This window comes from Pseudonaja textilis, chromosome 1 (assembly GCF_049901715.1).
Source record: "Pseudonaja textilis isolate UNSWEBS1 chromosome 1, rPseTex1.2, whole genome shotgun sequence".
Lineage (NCBI taxonomy): Eukaryota > Metazoa > Chordata > Lepidosauria > Squamata > Elapidae > Pseudonaja > Pseudonaja textilis.
In genome coordinates, this window is record NC_141990.1 from 224,633,659 (window position 1) to 224,659,205 (window position 25,547).

Here is a 25,547-nt window from a genome sequence, read left to right on the forward strand (position 1 = left end):
TTCTTCATTAATGCATGGAATGTAGAAAACACAGAGAACTTGGAATCCTAACCTATTGTACAAGAACAAATATGACATTACATGCATCATTGAAACTTGGTGAGATGACACATGTTTGGAATGTAGCTTTGGAAGGCTACAATTTACTTCGAAAGAACAGATTCAACCAAAGGAGAGGGGTGTACATACCGCCCCCAATAGACTATACCTGCACAGAAAGTCCTGAATCAGACCAATGTCCTTTGTTTGTGTTTGGGTAATAATAAAAGGAGAGAGAAACAACAGAGGAGGTGCCTGGACAAGCAGAGGGTATGGATGAGTTTTTTCTGTGTCAGATGACCAAACATTCAAAGAGCCACACAATAGTAACAAAAGGAAATTTCCAAGAGTCTGACATCTGCTGGAAATCTAATTCTGACAAGAGTCAAGATCTAAGCTTTTTTTTTTTCTCCCATCTTTCTTACAGTTTCAATTGTCATAAGGTAGAAATGGGAATGGGACAGTCTACAATCTTGGACCAAATTGTTACTAAGAGGGAGAAGCTAGTTGGTTGAAGAGAAAGTAAAGCACTTGGAACCTTGGGGAGGAAACAGATCATAATACTTGAGTTCATAATATCAAGGAAAAAGAGAAATTGAAGAAAGTGTTATCTGCACTGTCAACTTTAGAAGGGCTGATTTGGAGAATTTTAAAGGAAGGTTAGGCATATCTAATGGCTTGAAATTGTGAAAGAGAAAAGGGTCCAGAAAAAAAAAATGCAGATTCCTGCAAAACAAGATACTAATGTCTCAATAGAGACAGTTCCTGCTAGGAGAGAAAATGGGAGACAGTGAAAGAGAACAGGGTGACTACACAGAGCTTTCTAAAATACGGAAAAGAGACAGGAACATGTAGAGAAGGTAGGAGAAATGTATAGCTCAAAAAGGATACAAAGCAGCCAGTTATCAGAAACAATAGGATCTGTGTCAGAAAGGCTAAAAAGAAGAAAGAACTGAAGTTTGCAGAAATCCTCAAAGTCATCACCATCAACATCACAAAGGCTCTTTTGAGTATTTCAGGGGTAATTACTTTAATTTAACTCTTTGAATAAAATGGAAGTTTCAAGGACAATGTAGCTTCCCTGACACAAAATGACAAGGAGTGATTTATAGCCATGACATCTTCCTTAAGAGTTGGTCACATTTACAGCATCGGGGATCCTGTACCCATAGATGGGGAAGGGTTACAGATAAACATACTGCATTTCTCTCTTGCAAAATAGTGTAATATTTTTAATGCAGATTCACCATCTAGTTCCATCCCACAGGGTAAATAGACCAGATGATTTCCTCAGATTTCTCTTATTTGTGTAAGCATGAGTTGGCTCTCAGGCTGCTTTATCTCATCCCACCTCTCACATGCTCTGTACTCTCTTATCCCCTATCATTATGTTTCTATAATTGCTCTTGCTCTTTTTTTAATCTTGTTTCTCCTTGGCCCCACAAGTCCCTGCACTAAAGACCTTGAAGCTTTCAAGGCTTTTAGCTGATGCCAGCAGACCTGTTTCTCCAGGCTTGTCATAAAACTGCTGGTCCATGAAGGAGAGCAACGGGCACATCTTAGAGAAAGGAGAGCGGAATAGGAAACTAAACAAGTAAGGAATATAATGGGGAAAAGTAAACCATGCTAACATAATAACAAGCTGTAGTGTGGTATTAGACTTCAGTTATAATGGATCTGATTAGATCAGAATCATATTATTGCAACATCAAAACTACCCTTTTCAGATTGCTTCTTTCTATAATGTTAAATGAGAAAAATAGGAGCATTTCTAAAAGCCATATGGAATGCATAGTGATTGTTCCAGTAATACAGGGATCCTTGGCATCCTCAAAAATGTAAGAGTATATTATATGTTCTCAAGGGCACTTAGGCAGTAGCTACTATATAAGGCACTATAGTGGAGGTAGTCTTCTATTATGGGGTTGCTGCTTAATAACTTCCGGGCAAATAGTACAGAGCAAATTTCATTCTGTTCAGAAGGTGAAAACCAGTCATCTTTTTCATAACAAAAGAAAGGCAGCTGCTTGTGTTTGCAGTAATTCTAAAATCAATATTCTGCCTGTAAATGTGGATTATCCCTTTGTTCCAGCACATTTTATTGTACTCTTTTCTTTAAAATAAAAATAAAAATAACCAGAACTTTCCTTTCCACATAACTTTGGATTACAGCTTCTATGCTCCCTTGATGCTTGCTGGCTCTTAGTAGATTTTACCACCCATTTTATCCATGAATCAAAACTAGACAATTTCCTAAGGCCAATTTAGAAAAACCTCCCCAGCTTGATTTTTGCTGCTCCAGTTAATAGTGCACACTTTCCCTTAGCAGGGTCCTCTAGGTAAATTGATAATACTGCCATTTGAAATATATTGTACCCAGCAGCACACAGAAGCTACAGTCACTCTAAAGGTTCATCATAGAAACAGCTGGAGCGTATGGATTTTAGAAAGACAAAGAAGAGGAAGATAAGTTGGAGAATATGTGTTGTATCTTTTATGAGTGGGACAGTAATCATACTAATGGGATATAATGTATATGTAAATCCAACCTTAGGCATCCTTGTAAAAGTTTCTAGTCCAAGTATCATATTGTTTTTAAAAACTAGATTTTCTTATAAATATTATTCTTAAAGCACTTTTTTGAGCATAGTACTGTATTGAGCATTTGTGCAAGGAAGAAAAGGGGGGAAATAAAATATTTTACTTTTTCTTTCTTTCTTGCACTTTTATGTCTCCCTTTGAGAAATACTGGCTAAATGTGGGGCAAAGACTGGGTAGATCCAGGTTCTAGCCCAGAGGTCTCCAAACTTAGCAACTCTGGCTGGAGAATTCTGGGGGTTGAAGTCCACAAGTCTTAAAGTTGCCAAGTTTGGGGACCCCTGTTCTAGCCCTTCCACATCCATGGGATCAGCTTTGAGCCATTCTTCATTAGCCCAGCCTACCTCACAGATTGTGGTGCAGGAGTTCTTGGGCAGGGAAGGAACAGAAGTAGGAGAAAACAGATCTGTGCTTGCTGCTGAACCTTTGGAGGAAATGTAGATTGTAGGTCTAACAAGCATCCTGAACCAATTAACAGTGAAAAAACAAAATAACAGAGGTTTCATATATATCACAAGTGGGAATATTGAATATAACAATCAAGCAATGCTAAATGTCTTTGGAGATTCTCAATTATCAAAGTTTATTAGGTGCCCCAAATATGCTTTTCCCAAAAGGCAACTGGACTTTGGGATTTGGTTTGTTTTTTGTAGTTGTTTGAAAACATTTTGAAGAAGCTTCTTTAGTTTCAAATTGTTAAAGCTTCTGGATGAGAAGTGAAATGGTTTCAAACAACAACACCCCCACCCCCAAGAAAGTCCAGTTGCTTTTTGGAAGGAGTACCTTCAGGACACTAACTGAGCTAAGAACCCTGATGGATTGACAGGATGGAGCTGGAGTGTGCAGAAGTAAACCTTCTAATAATGTGTGTATTATCAAAAGAAAATGGCAAAGCAACATACAGAAAACACTGTTAAGGGTCATGAAAGAAAGTATATAAAGGGACATAATCTGGAACAGCTGACAGCCAGTGATTTCCAGAATATGATAAAATCTATTTCCAGCCAAGATGGATAAGACAATGAGGATGAATAGTGCAGAAATTTATAAGATTACTACAGAAGTGCACAGGAGAAAGCAACTAGAGCTAGAATTGAACCCGAGACCTTTCAAGAAAGCCAAAGACACAACATATAAGTTTACGCCAAATATCCCTAGGGTTACAAATTATTATGTTTACAAAGATGCTCAGAGAATTTAAAATTCGATGGAACAAGTGAAATAGCCAGAGGAAGATTGTTACTTTAAAGGAAGAAAGGACTAGAGGCCAATAGATACAGTATGTCTGTCATATTCCCTTTGCAGGGAGAGTAGACCAAATAGTAAATGCATAGATGGGGATTTTTTTTTTAATTTTCTACAAGATATTACTTTTCTCCAAGAAGCTTGGTTGATGGGAAATAATGTGACAGCATTCCTTGGCTAGAGATATTTTTTATAAATGGGCCAAGAAAGACCAAAAGAGAGGACATGTTAAAGGGGGCTTGAAGTGCCTAATCACAGTACATTTTGATCTGAAAAATAAAAGAAATTAATCACTGAAATTATGGAATATGTGAAATTCAAATGCTGAGGCTGAAATCTTAAAGGAGAACATCACCTGACATCAAGTAAACTGGAATAATCTGAAAGAGACATTAGTTGATATGTTCATATAATATGGAACTAAAAGTGTAAAGGCTTCTTTTGAAATGAAAGCTAGTTTTCCTCTAGTTCCTATTTCACATGAAAAAATCCAGAAGAAGTATGGACTAGAACTATTTAAATTAATGTATAAATGGCCAGTTTATATGGATAACAATGGTAGCTGGAGATTCTAATATATCAATCAGCCACAGAGGGGGAGTACTGTTTTTCATTATATATTATAATGAAAATTATAAGCACGCTAGCGTGCCTACCATCCCTGTCTTACTGTCCCAATTTATCTGTGTTCACTTCCTTTATTCTTGTTTATGTTTATACTTATACTTGTTTTCTTGTACATGTTTGACAAACAAATAAAAGAAATAAATATTCATATCACCCTCTATAATCCCAGTAGCACAGTATTTTGATATTATACATTGACCAAAGAGTTCACTTACCACTTGACTCAGACTTAATGTGGATATGTGGAAATAATGTAACAGCAGAGAGTCACAATATAAAAGCTACTTCAAATAATCAGAAACAATTAAAGTGGACATCCCTTTGGCCAAAATTGTAAGGTCAGTGCTATAGCCCAACAATGCTATAGCAGAGGGTCACACTTATTCTAAAAACCTGAAAATGCAAATATCAAATATGAGGAAGTGGCTGGGAATATGGTTGGGAATCTTAGACCATTGGTGTATAAATCATGGCAAGGAAAAAGGACTGTAACCAGAGTCCCGTGGCTTATCTATAGATTAAGGAACTGATTAGATAAGTGAAACAAATTATAAAGGATACATCATTTGACAGAATAGATGCAGTGAGAAATAAATGCAAGCAATGATAAGGAGAAGAAAACAAAAGTACTATAAAGCCAGGGCATGACCAAAGACTGTCATGTTTACAAAACACTGATGCAAAATTCTAGCCAGAGTGTATTAAGAAAGTAATAAAAGAAGCACACATTTCATCTAAATTTTGCATGGTTTATTTCAAAAACAAATTTGAGGATATTAGAATATCAAGTCAGCAGTTAATGGGTACAGATATATTCAAAACATAATTAAAATAACCCCCAATCACTGCTGCAGAAGTTAAAAGAATAATTTCACAACAGGAAGCTGGCAAAGCTCAGAGAGAAGATATGTTACTGCCAGAAATTTTTAAAGACATTCCATGATTGATGGGCTCCTACGCTCATGTCCTTGTTTACTTATATCAATGCCATGGGGACAAATCCTTGTAGACTGGAAAAATAGCATAGCAATTTCAATATTTAAAAAGGGAGATTCCATAACCTCACTAACTTTCATCCCATAAGACTTATTATCACAGAGTGTAAGTTATATACAAGGTATCTTTTAAACAGATTTATTGATTAGAGTGATAGGTAGGCAGATAATAGCAGAAGGACAGGCAGGCTTCAGAAAAGGACATTGTACTATAGATCAATATTTCAGTTTAGAACATCTGATTACCAAATTATTAATGGTCCCTCAAAATGACTTCATGCAGCATTTATTGATATATTTTTGCCTATGATAAATAAATAGAGGAAAATTATGGGAGAAATTTTAATTACGGGTTTAGATAGATTACTATATCCTATATCTAAAATAAAATTACCTAATGGTCAAGGTATGTAGTGATTCAGTGGCTAAGACACTGAGCTTGTCGATCAGAAAGGTTGGCAGTTCGGTGGTTCGAATCCCTAGTATTGCATAACAGAGTGAGCGCCCGTTACTTGTCCCAGCTTCTGCCAACCTAGCAGTTCGAAAGCATGTAAAAATGCAAGTAGAAAAATAGGGACCACTTTGGTGGGAACATAACAGCATTCCATGTGCCTCCGGTGTTTAATCATGCCGGCCACATGACCACAGAGATGTTTTCGGACAGCACTGGCTCTTTGGCTTTGTAACAGAGATGAGCACCACTCCCTACAGTCAGAAACGACTAGTACATATGTGTGAGAGAAACCTTTACCTTTACCTAATGTTCAAATAGGTTACCTAATATATGAACTATATGAAGACACATACAAGTACAGATAAATCACGATGGCTCCTTAACAAAGCAGTTTAAAAATCACAAAATGTGCCTACCAGGGCTTCACACTGGTTCTCTTCCTCTTTAACTTTTATATAAACAGCACTAAAGAAGAACTTAATCCTTAAGAGCTTTTTATGCTTCATCAATTAGAAGTAGAAACTCCCAATATATAGAGATGATATGCTGCTGAAATCAACAATAACTGGAATAAGAAAGATTCTGACAGAATTTATAATACTTACAGACAGATTATTCCAAAACCAACTACTATTTGCTAAGAGACCAAACAGATATCAATGGACCTTAGATGATAAGGAGATAGAACAAGTAAAGTCATTCAAGTATTTTAATATCCATTTTATTGAAATACTATCATGGAAAACATATATAGATGGCATCATGCACTGATCATGTTACCTAGTTTGGTAATGCAATAAAACCACCAAGCTCAGAGAGCACTTAGCACAAAGACCAATGGCTATGAGATTAATCAGAGCCATTTGCTCATTCTTCTACTCAAAAGAAGGCTGGCTGGTACAGCCTGGACTCACAATTTTCTATGGGAAAACAATCTCATGGTTGACATATGAAGCCCCAACATGGGGTTTAAGTAAACTAAAAGAATTAGCGGTGGTCCAAAATAAATCCATGAGATCAATCTTAACTTTACTCTTATGTGTACCAGCAGCAATAGAAGTGGCCCTTCCATTAATTTATGTAAAGAAAGAAAGTATTAATCTTATATTATAGAAGACTAATCCTCATGCCCGACACTTTTTTGACAAAGCAATGCCTCCATGAACAACTTATCAATAATGGATGGGTGAATATTTCTTTAAACCATTCTCACAATTTTCATTATATCAGAAGCTATTGAACAATATAGATTATGATTCACTATTGATGGTCCCCAGGGGTGCAGTGGTTCAGCGGTTAAAGCTGTTGAGCTTGTCAACTGAAAAGCTGGTGGCCCGGGTTCAAGATCCAAGTGGCACATAATTGGGTGAGCTCCCGTTACCCGCCCCCAACTTCTGCTCATCTAGCAGTTCGGAAGCATGCAAATGCAAATAGATTAATAGGTACCACTTCGGTGGGAAGGTAATAGCATTCCATGCACCTTTGGAGTATATCCAATGCCATGCTGGCCACATGACCATGGAAAATGTCTTCAGATAACACTGGCTTCCTTGGCCAAGAAACAGAGATAAGCACTGTGTCCTAGAGTCAGGCATAATTGCACAGGGAAACCTTTATCTTTACCACTGGTGGTCCACTTATTCTTTAAAGAATTGAACAAGATGAAGATAAAGAGTAGGCATGCAAGTTGGCCAAGAGGTATCAGTCTTTTAAATACGGACAAGCAATATCATCTATTTACAGTTACCCATTCCCTGAGACACACTTTCATAGAACTTCACTTTCAGACAATGCCAACAGCCTATATGAATGGAACATATAAAGGGTTAACAACTGCACAGTGTTTATGCATTTGTAATAATTCACATAAGGAAGATCTGATCCATTACTTACTACACTGTGAATTATATCGGGAACCTAGATCTACATTCATTAAGCTTTTATTAATCCAACTGAATCAGTCAAGCATAGAAGAAGAAAAAATTCTTATTTCCTGCTGACTAATGTAGATGAACATGTAACAAAGCCAGTTGCATTGTTTGCAATGGCTGCAAGGAAGATAAGAAAGCAGATGTTGACAGATAGTGCTGTTAATATTGGAAGGGATGTATTGAACATATAGATTGTTGCAATTTTATATGAATTCTGCTAAAACTTATGATTGCAAATAAATGTATTAATAAAAAAACAAGTTTGTTCATTAGTTGCAAATGGAGAAAATTAACACAATCAACTCTAAGCACTCTAAGTCAGGTTTTTGGATTGCCTATCATACTGAGCTGAGATATAGTGGCTGGCCCAAGGTCACCCAGCTGGCTTTGTGCCGAAGGCAGGATTAGAACTCATGGTCTCCCAGTCTGAAGCCATAAATATGTTTGTGACTAGCTCTCAAACACCATAATAAAGATATTCTGAATACCCAGACTTAGATCCTGCCTCAGGATCCTTCTATAAAAGAAGACTTAAGAACCAAAACTGGGTGTGTCCTGAAGGTGTAGGCAATATCCTAATTATTATTCTTGCTATTTCCATTTTTTGCTCTTTCACTGCACAAGATAATCCATCTCCTGAATACAGTACACTGTGTATTCAGAATTTTTATTTTCCTCCATAGAACATAGGCTACTTTGGTGCAAAATAAGATTTAAAAACCCAAAAAAGTTCACATAGCCCTAGGCATGGCAAACATTGCTCGTGCAACCTGAATCTTTCTTCAACAAAGGAAATTAGCTGAAAACAAGTTTGTCCCCATAAGCTGTCCAGTTTCATGTTTCCTATAGGTTCAGAAGACTTATGAGAAATCCTGAATTTTTCAATCTCCTATAAGGCAAGAATTTTTAATTTGGGGTCAATGGCTAGATGTCAGGGGGTCCATAACCTGGGATGAGAGGAAAAGTATAGCCTTAATTTCATTAACCTTTGAGATTTAGCTGGTCTTGTTAGTGATGAATAAAGAAGCACAAATTTAACTGAGGTACATGTTTATTATTTAAATTTAATTGTCTGATTATTTCAAATATTGAATTAAATATTTTGATAGCTGTACGTGAGCATAATTTCCTTTGTAAAATGACCAATGTTTTATGATTTTAAAGGCATTTCTCAGAGGAGAGGTCTATAGATTTCGCTGGACTCTCAGAAGGGTCCATGGCGCAGAAAGAATTATAACCCTAGTTTCAGGGTAAAGGTAAAGCCAGGATAAACTGGAGCCCTGACTATAATTTTCAAGTCACAAGTTTCAGAGAGTCAGCAAGGACACTCTGTCCATGACATTTAGCAAATTTCCTTTTGGGTGGCACCTGGTGAGGCTTAAAATGGTGCATCTGAAAGAAGGCATTTACTGACTGCTGTGCTTCTCTAAGATTCAACTGGCTAGCATCCTATCTGCCTTCTGAAGGCCATTTCACACAGGAAGTTCCTTTGCAACCTAGTGGGATCTTGAAAGAAAAAACCAATTAACAGACACCCATGGGAGGAACAGCAAGCTCTCCTTTGGAAGGTTTGCGCCAGCTGTCTACCCGTCAGATGACAGCAAGATAGCAACCATAAAACATACATGAAACCACCCCTAAGAAGTGCCAAACTCCCCTGCAGAGAAAGAAGAAAACAGATCCCTGTAAGAAGGTGGGAGTGGTGGTGAAAAAATAACCACAAGTAATCCAGAGCACCAGAGTGAGGAAGTAGTTAACCCCATTGGTGGGCAGTGGGGTGGGGAGGTCAAGAAGAAGTCTAATGCAGCCGTTGGGGCAAAACATCTGCCTCAGGCAAAGATGAGAGGTGTGTGCCAGGCAAGACTATTTCTTCACAAGCCCTTCTGTTGTGAGGAGATGCAAGCAATTGCCTCTTGAGAGCTAGCAAGGAGAAACTGCTTCCCTGGCATCTCCTCTTTATTCCTGGTTCCTCCCCACCCACCCGTTTCTGTGCTTCTGTGCGTGCATGCATGCACTGGCATGTCCCTGTCTGATCTTCTTCTGCCCACGTCTGTCTCCCAGCTTTTCAGCCACCCCCTTGTCTGCCCGATTCTGCTACCCCCACCTCAAAGAATGCGTGTCCTCCCTCTCTTGTCTCTGGGATCTCACAGGCGCATTTTTTTTAATGCATCCATTGCCTCCTGCTCACCCGCCCCCCCCCACCCCCACCCCTCGCACTCCACCCCGCCCTGGCCACTGCCTCCCCGTCTCAGCTCAGTGGGGTCTGCAGCCCCTCCGCTCTCCTGTTGCTCAGAGATGAGGAGGCAGTTGCTAAGAGACAGAGAAACGTCAGTACCTGGCCCTCAAGGAAGAAAGAGAGAGCGAAAGAAAGAAGGGGGAAGGAGGTGGGGAAAGACCTGGTTGGAATCACACACACACACACACACACACACACACACACACACACAAGCAGAAGCTGCAATTCAAGGAGAGACTGAAATTTCCTCAGTGTCCTTATTTTCAAGAGGAACAGAGGCACGAAAGACTCCATGGAATGGGAAGGCTGACCTGGTGGGAAGCAGAGGCATCTCTAATGGATTAAGGCAACATTTTTTTTTAAAAAACAAAACAAAAATCTTCAGCTCAGAGTAAGTAATTATATTTGCTGGTGAGATGAAACTGAAGGGATGTGGAGAAGGAAAATGGGGCTGCATGCTTGGTACCATACAACCTCTGGTTAAGGAAAGTAAGGTTTCTGGGTTCAGAAATGTGAACAGGGTGTGTCTTAGAAGATGAGGAGATTGCATCTCCTGAGGGTCCAGCGGGGAGAGTAAGGGCAAAGATATGAAAAGAAAGGCTAGTTTAAAAAAAGCATGTGGGGATGTCAGCTCAGCAGAGTTCTGGGGTAAATTATGTGACTTGCTTGTTCTTCAAAAGATAAGGAGAAATGGGAAAAAGGAGGATGGGGGCTATGCAAGGAAAAGATGACCATGGAAGGAGATAGCATCGGCAAGAAAAAGGAAGAGTGAAAATGTGGTACAAGAACTCCTGCCCCAAGGGTGCCCCAAGGGTGAGAAGAGACCTAGGGATTCCGAAGCACAGCACCAGTCTTTTAATGGCAAAATAGAAACCAGATTTTCTCTTTGTATGGAGTGACTCTCAAAACTGCTTCAGAGCTGCAGGAGGAGAAGCTTCAGCAGACCTTATGGATGAGCGGTGCCCTTCAGCTGGGCCCCGAACTGTAGGAAGTAACTGGGTGTTATTTTAGCAGAGCTGCAGACACAAGGTTGAATGCAGTCCCAGGTCCTGTTACAAAAATGTTGGTTGAACTCCCTTACTTTCTACTTTCAAGTAGGGGTGCTCACACTTGGGGATCAAGTGAAAAAGGTTTGGGTTCTTGTATAATAATAGATATGAAAAGGAATAAAAGGTATTTGTGTATTTAAAGAGTTTCAATAATTAATTCCCATTCACTCTCGCGTTCACTTGCTTTTACATGCCATCCCACAATCGGGTTGATCAAATGCTGATTTGTGGTATGTTTGGGAAGAAAACACTAAACAAAGCAGCAGATGAACAACTCAAGTCAGATGTCTCCCAGCCAGTCTAGTGATTCCACTTTCCTTTTATCTTCCAGCATGGCCTGTATATTCTCATAAACTTTACCTCTGAGTAAATCCTCCATGTTCAAGGGAGATTAACTACCAGATAGTTTGTCTTAGAACTAGGTACTCCCTTTTCTAGTGAAATTTGGTGTTATTTCCGGACACCTTCTCACCTAAACTCCTTCCCATTTCTCTCCTTTTTGGAATGATTGGTCTTTTATCGATACCAGTTGATGTCTGCCTTCCCACAGTCATAAAGGGCATCTCGGGTCATTTATAATAGACTTGTAAAGTAAAAGAGAGGTGGGTTACTGAATAGTTTAAGGCAGCTTTCTTCAACCTAATGCCTTCCAAATGTGTGGGGCAAGTAATGGATGAGGAATTTAATTCAGCTGGCTTCATGCTGAACTACAATGCTTTTCCTCCCTCTCAGTCAAAGCTGAATATATTTACTTCCTTGAAGATAAATTCACTCTTTGGCCAAACAAACAGTGCCTCAGCCTTCTTTCTTCTTCCCACACTTCTCAGTCCAGTGCTACAGTAAATGCAATAACAACTGCACATTGAAAAAAAAAACGTGTGGAGTTCCTAGGATAATGTTTATAATAGAGGACAAAGAATAGGGGCTTTGGCAGTGATTTGGGAAGAAAGTGGGGTGTGCATTACAATAAAAACAGATGGCAAAAGGAGAGCTATGTTGAATGCACGAGGGGTATATGATCCCCACTCCCCACTTTGATCTTTCATTATATTTCATTGACAGGTTGTCCTGGAAGAACTTTAATCTGGGAAAGAAGACCAAGCTTCAAGGACAGCATTACACTCCTTCTCCTGACCTTTATATTTGGACCCTGAAAACATGACTGTTCTTAGCATACAGCTTCCAGCTTAGTTTTTCAAGTTAGGCACAGCATGGATTCATGCACCCATTTCAGTGGCTCTAGTTCTGGAGGGGGGAATCTGCTCCTAAAGTGAAAGATAATGGCTAACCATCTTCCCAGACAAGTAATATTTTGGACTGCTAAAAGGCTCCTCATCTCCAGCCTTAGTTTTTCCTGACCTTTCCAAGAGGGACTCACTTGATCCAGTTTAGCAGCAGCTTATCAAGGGGATCTTCTCTCTAGACAGTAGCTTTCTGGCAAGCAGAAAGGGGAACAATCAAAGACAGCTGTTTCATTTATTTTAATAATACCTGAATGATTCCAGGGGAAGTTCCTTCCAGTCTGGCAGAACTGCAGGTAGAATTACTGAGATTGCAAAAAGCAGTGACCTGATTATATTTTTCTAGTGCAATGAGAAACTTCTGCAAGGCATCAGCAAATTATGTTTCCAGCACACCAATACAAAATAAAACACACTTTAAAAAGGAGCACATTGTATCTTAATTCAAGATCAAGAAATCTAGTGATCAGCTAGATTTTATCCAGATCCTGAATAAAAGTTATCAGCTTTGTTTACATTTTTATTATAATCTTTTAACTTCTCCATAGAAATTACACGTGCATGTATGCAGGTAGATTACTCCCTTCTACTTCCTACAGAAAAAAAAAGTTATTCAGGAAGCTAAACAAGCTAACAAAACTTGTCAGCTTCTCACTTAGTTAGAACTCTTTTATGGTCCTGTAAGTGCCTCAAGATCTGACAAACTTGGCTTCAATGTTCCACATTTCTCCAGCCATAACGTAGCAGTTTTTTGTCAGTGATTCCCGTGGCTGGAGTGTGTCTCCACCCATTGCTGCCCTTTCTTGATTGGCCTCTCTTTGCCATGTAGCTTCCACCTTGCCAAAATGAGTGCAGACTGTGTCCAGCTGGGAGGAGAGCAGTTTGTACCCCATTGCTCTCCTGCCATGATATTAAGCCCTTTCCTTGTAGCAGTGGTAGTAGTCTTTGCCAGTGCTGTCACTGGTTGCCCAGTTCTGTGCACATGCCGCAGCCAGGCCGTGGATTGCAGTGGACTACGGCTGTTCTCAGTCCCACCAGATCTTCCATTGGACACCAGAAACCTAAGCTTGGCTCACAACCACCTCACAAGCATCCCTCCTGGATACTTGACCTGCTACTTGGAATTGAGAGTATTGGATTTGAGGAACAACTCCCTTGTTGAACTACCAGTTGGACTCTTTTTGACGTCTAAGCATCTTTCCCACTTGGACTTGAGCTACAATAACTTGACTCAGGTGGTGGCTGACATGTTTCAGGAAGCCTACAGCCTGGTACATGTTGACTTAAGCCACAACCCTTGGCTGAAGAAGATAGACCCCCAAGCTTTCCGAGGCTTGGCCCAGCTACGTGCACTTGATCTCAGCTATGGGGCTCTGTCTTTCCTTAGCCTTGAAGCCTTAGAAGGTCTCACAGGCCTGGTGACTCTTCAAATTGGAGGCAATCCCTGGATATGCGGTTGTACCATGGAGCCACTGCTGAAGTGGTTGAGAAATAGGATCCAGAGATGTATGTCAGGTAGGTGAAATTAAGTGATTGTCCAGTTCTCAGATTTATGTCTTATTGCATCACTTATCTTGCTGTGAAGTCTATTCATTTGTTAATCAAGTTTGTATAGTCACCTATCTTATCAAAGACAACTCTGGGCAGCATACAACAAACCACATATAAAACCACATATAAAAACCCCATCAATATAAATATATATATATATCACCTAAACAGTAAATATTATTAAAGACAGACATACAAGCTCTAGGGAACAAAAATAGCCAGCTCAGCAATGGAGCCATCTAAGCATGTCTTAGAGACAGAGCTAATCTAATTTGGGAGGAGGGGAGGAAGGGAGGGAATGTTCCACAAAGCAGACGCCGTGGCAGGGAGAATATGTCTCCTAGGACCTATCACATGTAGATCCTAGCGGATGGTATCCACAGCATGCCTTCTCTGAAAGATCTTTTAGGCAGAATATTAAAGTTTCATCTGAAGTGTAAGAGAAACATTATTTTATCTCAAAGATAATATGAGGTAATGGGATTTTAATTCAGGTGAAATGTCAAGCGTTTCAAAAGTGTATATAGGGTGTGTGTGTGTGTGTGTGTGTGTGTGTGTATTTTTGGAACTTCAAACTATCTCTAAATAATCAACATTACACATGCGTATATATTATATTGATAAATAAATATTTCAGGTGTACATTTAATGTATACATTATATTATAACCTAGTTATCATAATATATGTACTGAATAAAACAACTCAGGCTAATAATAAAAAGCAATGTCAAATGATACACACACAAACATATTGACATTTATTTTTATTCTTAGCATGAATTATTTTATTTGTCTATTTCTTTTATTAAATTTATATAACTGGCAGTTCTGGGTCTCTAACAATTAAAATATCAATGAAATAAACAAATGCAATAGAAAAAATACATAAGAAAACGAAAGAGGGATAAACTAAGTTTGTCAGTTAATTTGTTAGCAACAAATTCATTCACTTTTAGATTCAATCACCTCCCATCTCAGAAAAAAAATCAAGTACTTAGAAGCTTTATAAAAGGCCAACTGGTATGGGATTAATCTAATCTCGAGAGAAATGGGTTTCTGATACAGAAAAGCCTGCCAGTCTGAGTCTGCCAAGTAACATTCTTTAATTGACAGGACCTGGCATATGTACCTTCTGCCAGATCTGATGGAGCAAGTAATGAGAGAGGGGGGGGAGAGAGAGAGAGAGAGAGAGAGAGAGAGAGAGAGAATAATTCTAGACTATATACGTGCACAAAAGAGACAACCAGCCACTTAGGCAACATTCAGAAGCTTATTGGAAACAGGGATGTACCAAGCCAGACCACTAATTGTTCATAATACCACATTCTGGACCACTTGTAGCTTCCAGATAATCTTCAATAGCACACTGCAGTAATTCCCTTGGAAGTTAATCAAAGCATGAGACACAATGTATGCTACCATCTGATTAAGGAATGGGTACACCACACCAAGTTAAACAACAACCCTCCTGCCCATGGGCTGTCACCTGCTCTTTGAATAGGAGCCATGAATCCAGGAGGACCCCCCCACCCCACCCCAAAAAGTGTTTACCAGTTCTTTCTGCAGCAATACCATCCAGAAGGGATGAAAAATCATTGAGTCAATGAGCTCTGAAACCCTCAATCATGTTTGGGTTAAACCAAAGTCTGTTCTTTGCCATGCTTCCACAGCCTTCAGACACAAAGATAGATCATGCTTATCATGTCATTTGGCTGGCCCACAGCAGAAATAATTTACTTATATGATTTATATGGCTGCAAATCTTACACAGGTGACTGCACCCAAGAATAAGCAATAACTCACTCATCCCAAAAAATAATAATAATACACACACACAAACACATCCAAGCCAGCAGAGTGATGACCCTTGTGTTGTTTATTAACTTCACCCAACAGTTCTTAGAGATGCTAAATAGGAGTGGGATGAGCATCAAGATTTGAACTGGTGATATGGGCTTAATCTCTCTCCCCATTGTCAGTGCTAACTGGAACTGACCCCAGAGGAAGAAGGAAAACCAGCATAAGTCTGTGCCTCAAATTCCTAATCCCAAAGTCAGTCCAGAAGGATATCATGATGGATGATACTGAAAGCTGCTGAGCAATCAAAAAGAGGCAGGATGTATACACAGCTCCCATCCCATTCCAACCAGAGATCATCCACAAGCATGACCAGTACTGTTTGGGTTCCATGCGTAGACATGAAATGCAACTAAAACAAGTCCAGATAATTCATTTCCTCCAGGATTCTGTGAAACTGCAACATGACCTCCTTCTTTACAACCTTTACTAAAAAGTGTCCCCAATTGGACATCTAGCAATGGTGTCTTAAGGAGCAGATCATTATTTTCTTCAGTGGGTCCATCCCTTCTCTCAAAGATGCATTCTCTATAATTTGAATATCTTGAAACAGGGCTGCCAGACCACTCTTTGTAGATGTGGGCAGAAAAGTACATGCACCTTTAAGAAATCATTTCTTGCCTGGAAGACTCCTATCCTGTAGCCTCTCTTCCCTTGTGGATCCCAAGGCTTTCCCTGGTTTACTATGGAGCAGAGGGGACTGAAATGAGCTATAAGATATCTAGAGAGCTTCTGGAGATCAACAGAGAATGAACCCAACAGAGGATAAATTAGACCTGCTATTGAGATCTACCTTGTCGCAGTAAAGGTGGCAGAACTGAAGACAGCTCCACAAAAAGCTGTCTTGGAGCTTGATGGAATGAAAAGTTGACAAGTAGACTGGCTCTTCAATCATTTCTCTCCAGACAAGGACAGATATTGAAATCACCAATAAGTGATCCAGACAATTGCTCTTCATTAGGAAACACTGCAAAACCTGCAGACCACAAGGATTTAGTACTCTGGGACAAAGGAACAGGTATCTTGGTCAAACTTCTGTTGTTGCCTGAAAGGACACATTTGCTTATGCTTACTACTTTTCTAATTAGAATTAGAAAATTAATTTTCTAATTAGAAAAGAAGTAAGCAAATGTTGCATTCTTTCAGGCAGAACTTGCAGAACTTTTAGAACCTGCTTGTTAACTGGTTTTCAGCTAGTAGGAATCTTTGGATCAACAAGTTTTACGGCACTGGGTGAATTTCCTACAATCCTTAGTGAAAGAAGTTTTAACTACAAATTTAAGAACTGGTTTTTTTTTTCATAAATAGCAAAAGGGTGATTAAAACTTCAATTTTAGAAAATTAGAAATAGACTAAGGGTCCAGCTAAATTTGAAGTAAAATTTTAGAATTAATTATAAAAAAATCCTTTCAATGGGAAAATGTTTTTGTTTTTATTTAAAAATAAATAAATAGTAAGATAACACTTTAAAAATTGGACATTGGAGGGAACTAGAAGGAACTGAAGTTTACACTTTAAGAAGAAGACCACTCAAATTTGACTTATAATTATACAATGTAGCAAAATAGTTTAACATTGGATACTTTGAAGGATATTTTTGAACAATGGTCTCAGAAGTTAATTTTAATAGTGTCTGCCTCAATAGATAGACAGGGTCTAAAACATATTATGGAGTAAGGAAAAAATTCTATTTCATAGGATTGAGATTTGATTTGAAAGTGAATTTAAAAATGACAGACTATACTTTTTCCAGGCATGGAAAAAGATGTTACACAGAACATATAAAAGAAATCAGTTGATCTCTTAATAATTAAATGGGATTCACAAATAGCAGACTAACAGGGTGAATTAGATGGTTTTCCCACATTGACTCTACAAAAGAGTTTTGTTAAAGTTTGATTTTTGGGGGGGACAAAAAAACATGAAAAGAAATCAAGTTCTACGACATTGTTCAAAGGGACTAAAGAATTAAATGGAAGGAATATAAATCAAGGTTAAAATAGATGTGTTGTTTGCTAACTTTTATTAGACTTTTGCCAATATCAGGATTGAAATGACAAGGATCTACAGATTTGTTAATAGATAAGCTGGTATTTTAAGAGAAGATAATAAAAAAGGAAAGCCACTTCCTTTTATATTTCTTTTTCTTTTGTCTTAATTTTATTGTAATTATAATTCTTAATAAAATTACTATTTAAAAAAGGGAAGAGAGGCTGCACGGGTGCAATCTGATCAAAAGCTCAGGCAGCCTTTTATTCCAAGTGGCAACCAAGGCTCACTATGTGTCATACCTTTAAAAACAACTCCAACTTTCCATCAAAACTCAACCAGGTCTGTCGGAATGATTATAGAATGTAATCTACCACACTGGTATGATGTGGGTTGCCAGATATTTTTCAGAATAGTTAGCTTTTCAGAGTAGCTGGTCACCTGACCAACTTCAATTAAGACTAGAAGGATTACAACTGGCTCTTCCCACTCCTATCGCAGCATCTTAAACATTACATACACTGGCACTCTCAGTTGTATGAATACATATATGCATGTGTTTATGCATGTATGTATCTGTCTGTCTGTTTAACTATCTCTCTGTCTCTGTATCTCTCCTGCAGAGATACTTAAGACTAGATTAAATATAGATTATGCTCAGTTAACAAAACAGTTAATGGCCAATTTCTCCTTTTAAAATGGCTTGCTTAAATTGACAGAAGTAATTGCTGCACTGGAAATGGAACTGGTCCCGAACTGGCTGATCCCCTCAGCAAAGCAAGGAAAGTAGATTATAAGCAACTTCCTCAGATATAATAAGGATGACCGGGAATTCCCTGGGTGTGTTGGAATCCTGGGATGTGGGGAGGAGAAAAACCCCATATCCTTGCTTGGATTGCATGCCTAGATTCCTGGGGTGGGTAATGTTTGAGGGGAGGCTGTTTTCAAAACCTGAACATTGGGGTGAAACTAGGAACAAAGCAGGCAACATATAGCATCTCCTTGAGTTTGGGTCATATTAGCAAGATGATTCCTGTTTCAGCGAGTTGCTTTATTGGTCATACTTTACAGATGTCTTTTTGTGAATGCTACTAAGATTGGGAAGTGGGGCAGGCAGTTTATCCAAATATTTATGTTTTGTTTATAGGCCAGATTTGGGTGCAAAGGTTCAAGAGGTGCTTTGAAAAAAAATCAAAGTGTATTAGGCTGAAAACCAGTATGGTGGTTCCTATTGCTTCTTCTGTCACCTCTCTGTGACCCTTCCTCAAAGCAAAGCATTGTTCTAATGCTGGCTATCAACTTAATATCTGCCTCTGCTGAAGCGCAGAGAGTCACTGCACACATTGTCTCACCCAAATGCTGACTGTGAAGAAAGTCCATCCAGATGGCCAGCAGACATGCAGGGAGTCCATCAGTTCAAGCCTGGTTCTTAGGATAAAGCACCAGAGTGAGCCGATCCCATGTATGGCTTTCCAACGGGCCCATACACCCTGATGATTTGTATTGGGGCCAGAACAAAGCAGCAGAGCAAGTGGACAGTGCAAAGGTCACTTCCAAAGGACAGGGTGGGTAGGAATGTCAGTAAGTACTTCCTGAAATTCACCACTGCTACTCTTAATCTTCCAATTATGGCAGAGACACGATTCTCTTCTTCGAGGGAGCACAACCCGGGCACATGAGTTGTCTATCCTTACCCTCCAGGACTTTATGAATAGAGATTTACTAGCCACAAGTTCTTCATTTCTGTCAATTACCAAGACCTAAATGGCCACATAACTGGAGGCTGCAGATGACTGCCCTCTGCCCCTGGGCAACAGAACCCCTGGAGGGAAACTTTGAAAAAGAGGAAGAGAAGAAGGGAGAAACAGAGAGAGGCACTTTTTTTAAGCAAAAAAAAAAAGTGAAAACATGGACAACAGCGGCAGTGTTTATTGTGACATTGTGGGCGCTCATTGCAGTCACTATTTCAGGAGTGTTTCAGATACTATCACACTATGAATCAAAACCTCTTTTGGAAGCACTCAGAGATGGGATGATGTCCTTCCAAAGTAAAGCATTGTCAGAACTGGATGAGAAGTACGATGCACGAGAAAGGGCTCTGCAGACATACCACCTTGCTTCTCTGCCCTTTCTGTGCCCTTGTGGTGGAAGATCCCCAGCTTGCATAATAATCAATCGGCATCCTTTCCCATTCTTTGCGGTTTCTTTTGTCCTGACACTAGTCTTTTTCTAACCTTCTTGCTTATCTCTCAAGCTGCAAGGGCCTGAGGGCCTGAGGACAGGAAATCCTGCTCAGGCAATGACAGCAGAAAGCAGCCCTGCTTGAACAGCACCTTCCTCTCCTTCAGTGCCCTTATGCCACTGAGTCTATGTGTATTTTTAAAAATTTGCATCTATCTCAAATGTGAGTAGACTAGATAATGAAGGAGAGGGTGTTATCCAGCATTTGGAAGCAAGGGAACGCAAGTGAAATTGATTTGGTCTCCTTAATCACTTGGGTCAGCAAGGCTAGGTGTTTTTGTTTTGTTTTTTTATAGAAATGTCACCGAGCAGAAAAGGTGGGCTTTCTAGGGGATTTCCATTAGTACACCTGCTATTTACTACCTAGTTACTCTTTACTGCATTATCCAAGATCTGTACAGAACCCAGTATTTTTAGAAGCAGTTGATAGAAGAGTGCAATGGAATCATGTGTATCTGTCAGTTATTATTAAGGACAGGTCCAATGGTGACTTTTATCTGTACAGTCATCAGGAATTAGAATAAATTCAATAGCACTTAATTTTCATTAAGAATGTAGAGTGGGCTTGAAGATATGAATGGGTCATATCAACCGGTCTTCACCTATCCATTCAAAGCAGCGTTAAATTTAGCAAAAATTACTAATTTTGAGTATTTCTACCTGTCACACTAATTTTTTTCAATAAACTAACATGTTTTTAATAAATAAAGAAATTGGTGGTGAGGAGGCACCCAGAAATCACATGAACTCTGCACTCTGAAGTGTTTAATCCAAAAACAGCTGCAGGGTGCGATTCCACTGCATGTGTAAAGTAGTTCTTGCCATTATAGGTTTATAAAAAAAGAAAAAGTGGGTGAGTGAGGCCAGTGATTGAAAATTAATTATGAGCAATAATGGAAGAATGGTGAAGCTTGGCCTGGAATAGTTCTGAAATGGCTATTTTTTAAAAAAACCAAAATTAGAACATATTGTGGAAAGTAATGTTTTATTTTTATTTGTTATTATGCTTTTTACTTCGCTGTTGGTAGTTCTGTTTGGGGAATTATTCAGAGATTCAGCTCTTAGAGGAGCAAGTATAAAAATGCAGTTCATTAATTGATATCCCAGCATTCGCTTATTTAGGAGATCTTTATGTAAGCTTTTATGCACTGGATACTATCCAACATTTGAATAGACATTCACTCATGCAGCAAGACTTTCCCTTGTTCCCCTTCCTCTGAAACCCCCAGATGCTTTCAAAATCTGCTCTGGAAAATGAAGGTCGCAGTGGCTTGGGTCTGGGGAATGTTCCTCCCTCCTTCAAAATGCATTGTTGGCTTTTATTTAATATCAAATCAGAGTTAAGGCTAACCTAATAGAAGTACTATTTTTTTCCATCCCTCAGTCAACTTAGGAATTTCTGATATGTTCTGAGAGAAATGACTAGCAAAGGGGGTGGGATGGGGAAATCAAGTCTTGCTACAGACATGGGCAAGATTATTACTTACCAGATTATTCTTGTTTTCAGATACCCAACTGGCAGAGTGCCGGGAGCCACCCGAAATGGAGGGTGCTTCTTTGCTTTCCCTGACAGAGGAGAGCTTCAAGGCTTGCCACTTGACCTTGAGCCTGGATGATTATCTCTTCATTGCCTTTGTAGGCTTTGTGGTTTCCATTGCTTCTGTTGCTACCAACTTCCTGCTGGGCATCACTGCCAATTGCTGCCACCGTTGGAGCAAGGCAAGTGAGGATGAGGAGATGTAGTCAGCTGGCCTGATCCTTCCTGCTCCTGCATCACTCACAGCCAAGGAAGGGAGAGGGGGCAAGGACTGTCATGCTCAGGGAAAATGAGGACACTTGTCTTTTCCCCCAATATGATGTTTTCCTGAGCCTTCCTCCTCACCTGCAGGCAGCATCAGGCTGCCGTCCATCTATCTATCTGCTTGTTTGGAGACAGGGCCTGTAGGGATAGGGAAGACTGAAGTGTGCCTTGTACAATTCTGTTTGTGCTGGAAACAGCCAGACAAGTCCTGAAAAACGAGAAAAACACATGCTCAGACCACCCTTCATCCTTTGCTTTTTCTTCTTTGCTCCTGCTTAATACATACTTACACCTTTTTTTTCCTATGTGCTTGTTGCATATTCTCTAAATTGCATAAGTGGAGTATATAATCGCTCAAAGATCCACTTGCAATACATATCCATATGACTATTGACCGATGAGGAAAAAAAACCCAAGACTTTCCTTTGGGGAAGCCTGAAGAATTCTGCCCTCCAGATCATTCCATCCCATAACTACATCAAGGAAAGTTGTTTGAAGAAGGTTCATTCTCAAGCATGAAAGCATTATCCTTTGAGCTTCTTCCACAAGTTCCAGTGGCCATCCTTGGGATATATTTATACATTCAGAACTTGCAGTTTTATCAGTAACTCCCCCACCTCAAAAATATTTTGGAGACAAAAAAAGAAGGGCAAATAGACTATTTTTCATCCCAGTTGCTAATTATTTTAGTATAGATGGTGCTACAATTTACACAAATGTCTGTTGGTTTTATGACAAGCCTCATGCTAACCGAACAGATGTTGGCTAGAATGGCCTGCCAAGAGAGTTCTTGACCTGAACTTCAAATATGGCAGTTATGCAGAGAATTACTATACTGCATTACAGGAGGGTAAAACCTGAAATGATTAAAATAAGTACCATTCTAGAATAAGGCTTTAATATATTGCTCATAAAAAAAAATAGATAGAAAGTTGGTTGGTTGGTTCCAAAAGTACTGTTTTGATAGGTGTGGACATTGAGGTGAACATTGGAGGATGATTGTGTTTTGGGTTGGGTGGAATGGACTAGCCTGAAAAGGGGGGGGAAGGGGGGGAAGGGGGGTACTTGTTGGAAATAATGTTTGTGGGAGGTTAAGAAGTATACGATGTTTCTCCTGTAGACATTTTAGAGAATCATCATAATCTAGCAATTTTCTCAATATATTGACTGCTTTGTTTGTTTTTCAATATCTTTCAAACTATATCTGCACCAGTCAGTTTTTATATCCACTTAACTGGATTTCTCTAAAGAATGGGGATGCTAAATGTTTTCCTTTAGGGAATCTTAGTAATGAAGAATTGTATCAAATTTAAATACATAGTGTAGCAAATTTATGCATAGTGACATGGTGCCAATGTATGACTAGCACTAGATGGTGCTAAAAGTCAGAATTCCAAGGGACATGTGGGAGATTTGAAGGAAGCCACGTTTAGTGTTACAAAGATTATTTCTCCAGATCTCACTGAACTGCATTGAAAAATAATGTGCATTTAAGATATAAGGATGATGTTGACAACTCTGTCTCATTGCTACATCCCTTTGCTATCCCAACCCATTCAGCATCTTTCATAAGAACATGTATTCTCTTTATTTTCACAACATGAAAAATCCCTAAGTACAGGAAGAAATTATTATGGAAGTGTCCATAATAGAATAATTAGAACAAATGGGGAGAATTAATTTTTTAAGCTACAAAATCAGGGGAGGGAATAGAACTGAATACTTCATTATTTCAACTACTTATTTACATAGTTCACAAACCCAGTTCCTAAAAATAAGTGTAAAAATCAGATGAACACCACCAAGAACATTGATTGATAACATAATTTCTGCATCTAGATCTACAGTGCTAATGGTGCACATGAAGATTCAGATGTCAAGCAGGCATATTAGACTGTAACTATAGTTAATATTCCTGTCACAGGAAGCACCTTATAAAGCCTGTAACTATCTCATAGAAATGTGTGTCTTCTGATTATAGTTAATATATTTCAACTTTTTAATTTTTTGCATAGGTATAGGACCAAACAAGATACTGAATGCTGCTATTGGGGGAGAGGAACTTGGGAGAGAGAAAGGATAGTAAAATCCCATTGTCCTCAATTACTCCCACTAAAATCAAGAAGGTGGTGAGTGAAGTTGTCATTCAAAGGACACCAGTCCTTTCCTTCTTCTTTTATGTACTTGAGGTTTTTTTATCCTGGTCATTTCATAGTGAGATCTACCAGGTGTGAGACCCATGAAGATCTGAGATCTCACATAAAGAGCCAACTCTGCCATTAGTCAAAATGAAGCAGCTTGCATCTGGCAGAAAATAAAATTGTTAATTATTTAGATTTGTTGCTGTTGCTATTGCTGTTAAGGAACCATTACAGTTTTCATCCCCAGATGCCAAATTGTCCCTGACATGATCATCATTCAGGAAACCTACAAATAAAGATGTTCAAAAATCACATCTTGACACATCACAGAGTAATTTGGGGGGGAAATATAACACTGTGATGAAAGGATTGGACAGAAGAACAACTAATTGTCGAGCAACTCTAAATGTTTGTTTTTATGAGGCTTTCAGAAATACCTGGAAACCAGTTGGTACAGGGCTAAAATTATATAGATGTTCATTTGTAAGATAAAATTATATCATGTGAATTGTTCTCAAGCTCTGTGTAACTTGCCTGTGTTGACTTATCATGAACCACACAAAAAATGTTCAGGTTATGTTTTAAGAATCCCAAGTCGCAGAGCAATCTGTATTTAATTTTCTAATTATCAAGCAAATAGAGATGGAAAAAAAAAGAAACATCATTATTTAACTTCTAATAACTGTTTCCTATTCTCAGTATTGAACACAGTACATATCTACTGGCCAAAGAGGAAAACATCATTTTATGTCTTGTAATTTTATACAGTCGTGGTCAAAAAAGTAGATTCTACCACTCCTTGAGCTTGCTTGATTTCTGTCCAAGCTAATCTAAAATTGTTCAAATAACAAACATCAAGGTGCCTTTCAGTTTGTAATTTCATCTTCACAAAGGTTAGTGGGGAGGATGATCTAAAAAGTATTTTTAGAAGTCCAGCTGGTGATAAGAAAATCATATGATTATTTATGGTATGTTAACCTGCAATTCTCTGACATTTGCAGCTGGCAAAATTGGTAAAAATGAGTTGAATAAGGTAGAGTGCAAACTGGGTTCTGAATTCTTCTGCAGAACTTTCATTGAATATGAAAGCTCACACACACTGAACTCTTCAGATATCCTCTCGAATTCCAATTGTGTTAATTGAATAAATTGTAGAAAAATAAATGTCAGTCACCATCTTCTACAACTCAACTCTTGTGGGATAATTCTACAGTCCAGCCTTCCTCAACCTGGAAATTCTCATAGAGACAGACTCTAAGAATACATAATAATTGCCATGCATTTTAAAGAATTCTTGAAACAGACATCTTGTGGCTGAATGTATCATAAAAACTTTGCCGTGTGTGCCCTTGGCAAACTAACTCCTAAGATGTGAACATTCTTCTTCAAGTAAGCCCATGTTATTTATGAATTATGGAGCCTACATACAGTGCAGGTCTATCAAGCACAAGAGCATATTGTTGAATCCAAATAGTTTGAGTGTAAACTCAAGGTGTCCCACCAGAATTCAGGAGTTAATTACAGACCTCAAAAGTTAAACTTGTTTCTTAG

General features: G+C 38.8%; 1 protein-coding gene across 3 annotated transcripts; it reads left to right on the forward strand.

The window, feature by feature from the left end:
• The first annotated feature begins 1,533 nt into the window (after positions 1 to 1,533).
• LRRC55 (leucine rich repeat containing 55) lies at positions 1,534 to 25,298 on the forward strand. 3 transcript variants are annotated; one of them, XM_087920684.1, is made up of 3 exons: positions 1,534 to 1,633; positions 12,237 to 13,930; positions 21,562 to 25,298. In XM_087920684.1, the coding sequence occupies exons 2-3, from the start codon at positions 13,261 to 13,263 to the stop codon at positions 21,795 to 21,797; spliced, it is 906 nt and encodes a 301-aa protein (XP_087776810.1). In that variant the 5' UTR covers positions 1,534 to 1,633; positions 12,237 to 13,260; the 3' UTR covers positions 21,798 to 25,298. The 3 variants fall into 3 exon arrangements, with proteins under 3 accessions (XP_087776810.1, XP_087776812.1, XP_087776809.1); XM_087920686.1 differs by lacking the exons at positions 1,534 to 1,633; positions 21,562 to 25,298 and adding exons at positions 7,576 to 10,516; positions 18,961 to 21,011; XM_087920683.1 differs by lacking the exon at positions 1,534 to 1,633 and adding an exon at positions 7,580 to 10,516.
• Positions 25,299 to 25,547: the final 249 nt, after the last annotated feature.